The sequence below is a fragment of the Cyanistes caeruleus genome, unplaced genomic scaffold (genome assembly GCF_971803275.1).
Source record: "Cyanistes caeruleus unplaced genomic scaffold, bCyaCae1.hap1.1 HAP1_SCAFFOLD_78, whole genome shotgun sequence".
Taxonomy (NCBI): domain Eukaryota; kingdom Metazoa; phylum Chordata; class Aves; order Passeriformes; family Paridae; genus Cyanistes; species Cyanistes caeruleus.
This window is the reverse complement of record NW_028255889.1, coordinates 1,669,543-1,675,900: the sequence shown is the minus strand read 5'-3', so window position 1 is coordinate 1,675,900 and position 6,358 is coordinate 1,669,543. Positions and strand designations below refer to the sequence as shown.

At 58.1% G+C, this 6,358-nt stretch overlaps 1 protein-coding gene across 1 annotated transcript; it reads left to right on the top strand.

Annotated features, from left to right (window-relative positions):
* Positions 1-1,270: 1,270 nt before the first annotated feature.
* LOC147646833 (serine/threonine-protein kinase pim-1-like) lies at positions 1,271-6,101 on the top strand. The gene is made up of 6 exons (XM_086872956.1): positions 1,271-1,274; positions 4,110-4,216; positions 4,321-4,371; positions 4,576-4,942; positions 5,556-5,732; positions 5,967-6,101. Exons 1-6 carry the CDS (start codon positions 1,271-1,273, stop codon positions 6,071-6,073), a joined length of 813 nt encoding a protein of 270 aa, XP_086729082.1. The 3' UTR covers positions 6,074-6,101.
* The last annotated feature ends 257 nt before the right edge of the window (positions 6,102-6,358 follow it).

Genomic DNA, 6,358 nt, shown 5'->3' with positions numbered 1-6,358 from the left:
TGACTGATATTGGGACTCCTCTGGCTTTGGCTCCTGCAGACCACACAGTGGCTCAGACACTGGCCTGATGGAAGGAGTCTCATGGAAACCCGGCACAGGCATTTCTCTTTGGAGAGGGGGTTCTGCGGGGAGAAGGGAGAACAAGAGACTTTCCTGCCTGCTGAGATTCCCCCTCCTCCTTCAGCAGCCATACCACAATCCATCAATACCAGAGTTCATAGGATCGCTTCCATGCCAGGGAGCACAAGGCACTCAAAACTGAACCCTGCCAGAGTCCAGCCCTGCCTGCCCATTTGGAGGGTGTGGGGGAATGCAATTTCAGCAGGAGCTGACCCACAATGATACTTTGCCACTTGTGGGTTTCTCACAGCCTTAGAAGGAGTTTGAGATCTCTGTCCCCAACACCCGCTCACCCTTCAAGTGCACACACGTGCCTGGGGGCAATTCAGGGTCCCTGGAGTGGTGGCTGCTAATCTTGGAAACAGGAGCTGTTGTCTTTTCCAATGGCCTTAACTCCCTTCTAGCTATTAGAAAGTGGGTGAGTAAAGGAAATGACCCTGGAGGAAGGGGACCAGAACCTTGGAAAAAGATGAAACATCTTTTGTCTGAATTACAAATTAAATTGCTTTCATTTATTTCTTTAGTACTACTCTATTACTACAAAAAAAACATGTTTCTGAGCTGATTGTTGGGATTTGGGGCTTTATTTCTTGTTCTTGTTGTTGTTATTATTATTTATTAGTATTACTTTTCATTGTCAAGACTTTTAAATCTTAGACATAAATAACAATGGCTGGATGTCACACACTGGGAAAATTCCCTTGTTTTTCCCACCAGAATTAAACTGGACACTCAACTCCAAGTTGCCAGTGGATTCTAAAGACGGAAAATCCTGTTAATGCCGGGTTTGGTGTGGTTTGGAGCTGGGGAAGGGTCTCATCCCCTCCCAGAGGCGCCCCAAGCCCGCTCTGCTGCCACGTCTGCGCTCGCGGCCCCTCACGGCGGCCCTGCCCTGGGGACATGGTGGGACCCCCTCCTGCCAGGGCTGAGGCTCCTCATGGCCCCTCACAGCCCCTCATGGCCCCATAGAACTTCTCATGGGCCCATAAAACCTCTCATGGCCTCTCATGGTCCCTCATGGCCTCTCAAAGCCCTTCATGGCCCCTCATTTTTCCTCACGGCCCCTCTCAGCTCCAGGCGCGGGGCTCCTCCCAAAGAAGAAGGGGTCGGGCCCTGCTCTTTCTCCTTTTATTTCGGTCCCTTCATAGCGATGAGTAAACAAAGGCTGAATGGAGCCTTTCCCCAGCGTTTCCCTCGGGGTTCATTGCGGGCTGAAGCTCTGTGCTGGCGCTGGCCCGAGCACCAACATCCCTGCAGCCCCCAAGGCCTTTGCTGTCCCCCCGTGTCCATTCCCTGTCCCCGAGTCCCGCCCGGCTCTGGCAGCAGCAGCAGCCGCAGCGCAGCGGGCGCCGGCCCGGCCCGGCCGGGGCTCCCGGCCACGAGCAGCAGCAGCGCCGGCCCTTCCCACCTGCTCCTGCCTCGGCTTGCCAGGCCTTTTGCCAGGGCAATTCTGGACTACAGCAACAATCCCCCACAAACAGCCCTGATTCCTCAGGCCCGCCTCTGCTGCCCTCAGCCAGCCCTCAGAGGAAGAAAGGATCGGGTTCCAGCGCTGTTTTCAGCACTGTTTTACTCACCCTGAGGTGACAGCAGGAGGCTGTTGGTGCCTTGGCCTTGGCAATTGTGGATCCCAGCTGATCTTGCCCCTCTTCTGCTTGCCACTTGAATTTTAGCAGTACAGCTGCAATTGCCTCTTTCAATCAGTGCGACCCACTGTGCTTTTCTGACAGGGAACTCGGACTGCTTGTTAAAAAGGCCTCATGAGTAGTAGATCTCCAAATGCTCCCAAGGCCCTGAGCACAAAATCAAAGAGAATTAAAGCCACACAGGTCACATTTGCAGTGCTCAAACACAGCCCTGTTGCTGCTGCTGCTGAAATAGAATCAACTGACAGAGGCCATCACAGAAATTGCCTTTACAGTGGCAAATAAAATGAAAAAATCGACTAGGAGAAAAAAAACCCAGAACTCCCCAACTCACTTCACTGTTTCTACCGAGCAGCAGAAGAAAAAGGAACAGGGCACCTTTCAGGCAGTTCCACAAGCTCAGGGTTCTCATTTCATGGGGAATCTGAGATGCAATTGGCCTTTTTAAAAGGCTAAAACAAAGGGAATGAATTGGAAATTATTAGGAAAAAATGTACCTTCTTATATACAAAGTTCACCAAGTCATTCCCTGCATTTCTCCTTTTCACATTCTTTCTGTCATCCAGAGAGGTCCAGCTTATCATGTTCTGATGCTTATCATCAACTGATTGTGCTCTTGATTTCTCCCAGTGCAAGAGATGTAGAATCATCTAAACTGAACACAGAAACAAAGTCTCTCTGTCAGCCCATCTTCATGTTCCAGATCACTTTCAAGGTGTCCATGGGGGATTTGGAATGATCAGCTCTCCACTTCTGGCTGCACACCCTGGAGATTCTTTCTCCACATTCAGCCAGGCTTGTATTCCCTAACAATTCCTGGTACCTCATCATGTTTTCTTTGGCTAGAAGAGTAACAGTGGAAACCTTACCAATGGCACAACTCCCCAGTGCACAAGGAAAAGAAAGAACAAGTTTCAAGTGCTTCAAATATTTGTTCTGCTTTGCTGCAAGAGTTGTGCTGCAGTCACTTACAGTGTGGGAAGCCAAGAGAAGCTGCAGCTGGGGGCACATCTTGTGATAGGAGCTGCGCCTTGTTCTCCAGGACAGGTTTTTGGAAAGAACAGACGGGACTGTGGAGAAGATTCTGGGAAAATTGAAACAACTTTCTTATGAAATGAAAATCAAATCAAAAGAAACAACCAATATGTTTTTCTCTATTTTTCTCTATTTATTTTTATGTTCCCCTTTTCCATCTTGCACTTTCTCCATCCCATTCATTCCAAATGGATCTCACCTCTAAGATCTGAGACTTGGCAAGTTTTAGACACTGTAAAATACCATGAGCTATACCCAGTTTGCCTTGCCCTGTTTTCCTTGGAAAGCAATGCTGGAGACACAAGTGCAGCGCTTGGGTCGGGTACAAATTCTGCATTCAGGGAATGTGCTCAGATGGTGTCTGACCCTCAGCAGGGACAAGGCACAGCAGCAGCCAAGGGCATTCCTGTGCCCCTGTGCAGGATTCAAGACTCTGGCTCTTGGCTCAACACGGCAAAGTTCCCGTGTTTGGCAAGGCTCAGGGGCTGCCCGGGGAGTGCGGGGCTCGGGCCGGGGCCGAGCGGGCAACGGACAAACGGACACGGGGACAAACGGTCCCGGTGCTTCAGTTGCAGCGGCGGCAGCGGCAGCAGCAGCAGCAGCGGCGGCAGCAGCAGCAGTGGAAGCAGCGAAAGCAGCCAATTTATCACTTTTCTGTCTCTCCTCTCCCTTTCCCACGGACCCACATTCCCTCCGGGTCTCCCTTTTCCTGCGTCCCCCCCTCTTCCAGGTTCCCTCTCCCCGTACCCGCCCGGGCCATGCCCCCGGCCCGCCCCCGGGCCCAGGCGGGGTTGCCCCGGCCCCGGTCCCGGTCCCGTCCCCGGCCGTCCCGCCGTGGTCTCGCCTCCGCCGGGCTCTGGCTGTGCTGGCGCTGGCGCTGCTGGGCGGGCATCATTGCCTGGGGCTGGGGCGGAATCGCTGCCCTTTGGCTCCGCCTTGCCCGATCCCGGCCCCGGCCCCGACGCAGGCTCCGGTCCCGACCCCAGCTCCGGTCCCGACCCCAGCCCTGCCCCCGGCCCCGGCCCCGGCCCCGGCCCCGGCCCCGGCCCCGGCCCCGGCCCCGGCCCCGGCCCCGGCTCCTCCCGGGGCCCGCGGAGGACACAGGCGGCGCGGCCGCTGCCGCCGCCTCCGCTGCGGCTCCCCCGGCCCGAGCTCCGCCGCTCAGCAGCGCGGCCGCTGGCCCCGAGCCGCCGCTGCCGCGTTCCAATGAGGGAACGCCTGCGGATGCCCGGCCCGGGGAGCTCGGGGAGCGCTCGGGGGCCGTTCCTGTCCCCGGGCCCAGCGCTGATGGCCGCGACTCGCCCCCAGGGAAGGCGCAGGAGGCCCTGCAGCAGCGCTACGAGCTGGGCCCGCTGCTGGGGCGCGGCGGCTTCGGCAGCGTCTTCGCGGCCACGCGACTCTCGGACGGCGCCCCGGTGAGCGGTGGGCAGAGGAGGAGGAGGAGGAGGGGGCGGAGGAGATGGCGGGGGCGCGGCGGGGCGGGCAGCGAGCTCAAGCCTCTGCTGCTCCTTGCTCGCAGGTGGCCATCAAATGTGTGCCGCGGGATCGCGTCCGGCTCTGGGGCGAGCTGGTGAGTGTGCGGGGCCAGCAGCAGAAGCCGGGGCGTGCCGGGCAGGGATGAGCCGGGGCCCGGCGGGGTGGGAGCCGCCGAGAGCCCTGCGGGGAGAGCGGGCGTGGGGTGAGCGAGGTGTGCAGAGCATCCCGGGCTGGCTGAGGGGTCCCAGAGCCCTGGCCCGGCCTCAGCCCCACTGACAGCACCGTGCTCCTCCCGCAGCCCGACGGCACCCGTGCTCCCATGGAGATTGTGCTGCTGGACAGGGTGTCCTCTGGCTGTGCTGCAGTCATTCAGCTGCTGGAGTGGCTTGAGCTCCCCGACAGCTTCGTGTTAGTGTTGGAGCGTCCACAGCGGTGCCAGGACCTCTCGCATTTGCTGGCGGAGCGGAGGTTCCTGCCAGAGGAGGAGGCGCGGGGGCTCTTTCGCCAGGTGCTGGAGGCCGTGCAGCACTGCAGCAGCTGCGGGGTCCTGCACAGGGACATAAAACCGGAGAACATCCTGCTCGACCTGGCCACTGGGCAGCTGAAATTGATCGACTTTGGCTGTGGCGCCTTCCTGCAAGACACAGCCTACACCCAGTTTGCAGGTGAGCCCTCGCAGGGGATGCTCCTGGCCATCTCATGGCCCAGCCTGGCTGTGGCACCGGGGATTCCCCGTGGTGCTGCCAGGATGGGATCAATGCTTGAGGCAAATTGATTTGGATGGGGGTGTGAGGGGGACCAGCTCCCAGCCCTGCCAAGAGCCTTCAGCACCCACTGTGCCCTGGGCTGGGGCTGGGACAGCCAGCCTGACAAAAACCCCCATGGGGGTAGCAGAGGGCGGGGGTCTGACCCCATGCCCCAGAGAGTTTAGTGAGTCAGCGAGGAAGGGCTTGAACTCCTCTGCTCCCCACGTTTGCCTTGGCCTATTAACAATGTTTTGGAGGCCATGCAGGCAGGGAGGAGAGTGTGTTTTCTCTACCATGGGGTGTGTTTTTATTTGGTTGCCATGGTTGGGCCTCCCCAGTGCTTCTGCTGCCCTCTTGCAGCAGCAGTGGCTTCTTTTCCAACCCTGGGTTTGTAGCCAAGTGCCAGGTGCTGGCAAGAGGGCAGTGGGTCACCCCGTGTGTCTCTGGGGCAGCCCCCACATGCCCAGGGATGCTGGGGCCAGGCTCTGGGAGCAGCAGCATCCCCCTGATGAGCTCCATCTGTGTTCCACAGGAACCCTGTCCTACAGCCCACCAGAGTGGATCCGCCAGCAACGCTACCATGGCCAGGCAGCAACAATCTGGTCCCTGGGCCTCCTGCTCTACCAGCTGGTCATAGGGAAGCACCCATTCATGAGGGGCCAGCAGATCATCTGGGGGCGGATCTTGTTCCCACGACGGCTCTCCCAAGGTGAATCCTCATCTCTGGGCACAGGGGGAACACCAGGCTTGGGAGACAGCTGTGGGCTTATGAGCATCCTGCTCTGGCAGCTGCTGAGGAGGTGGCACATGTCCTGCTCTCCTGCAAACAGGGAATCCATGGGGAAGTTTAGGCCCAGCTCTGGGCACACCCAGCATGGCCTGGGCACTGGAAGGGGGCGGCAACTTCTCCAACTGACTGGTGATTCCTGGTTTCTCTCTTCAGAATGCCAAGATATTATTAAGAGGTGTTTGTCCATGCAACCCTCGGACAGGCCATCCTTAGAAGACCTTTTCCGCGATCCTTGGATGCAGGCTGTTCATCTGCCCTAGGAGATGGGAGAGATCCACATGCACAGTTGGATCCAGGGGCCTGGCAGGTAACAGCTCCACACATTTCTTGGCAATCGGTGGCAAAGCAAACCAGGCTGTTTTTGTCGTGCCTGTAGCTCTGAGCAGGGGTCATCAGAAGGGAACACACAGCTCTTGGGCTGGAGCTGAGCTGGACACCTGGTGTGGCAAGCACTGGTGGCCACCATTCCCCCTGCTTTTGCTTGTCTGCTTCACTGATGGCTGGGACCCTGGGCAGAGCACTGACAGCCTGGTCTGGCCCCTAGG

What these genes read in the sequence shown, in the direction of transcription:
- LOC147646833 (XM_086872956.1), top strand. An exon ending in AGCCTACACCCAGTTTGCAG is followed by an intron (nt 4,943 to 5,555) that starts GTGAGCCCTCGC and finishes TGTGTTCCACAG; the next exon opens with GAACCCTGTCCTACAGCCCA. An exon ending in CCCACGACGGCTCTCCCAAG is followed by an intron (nt 5,733 to 5,966) that starts GTGAATCCTCAT and finishes TTCTCTCTTCAG; the next exon opens with AATGCCAAGATATTATTAAG.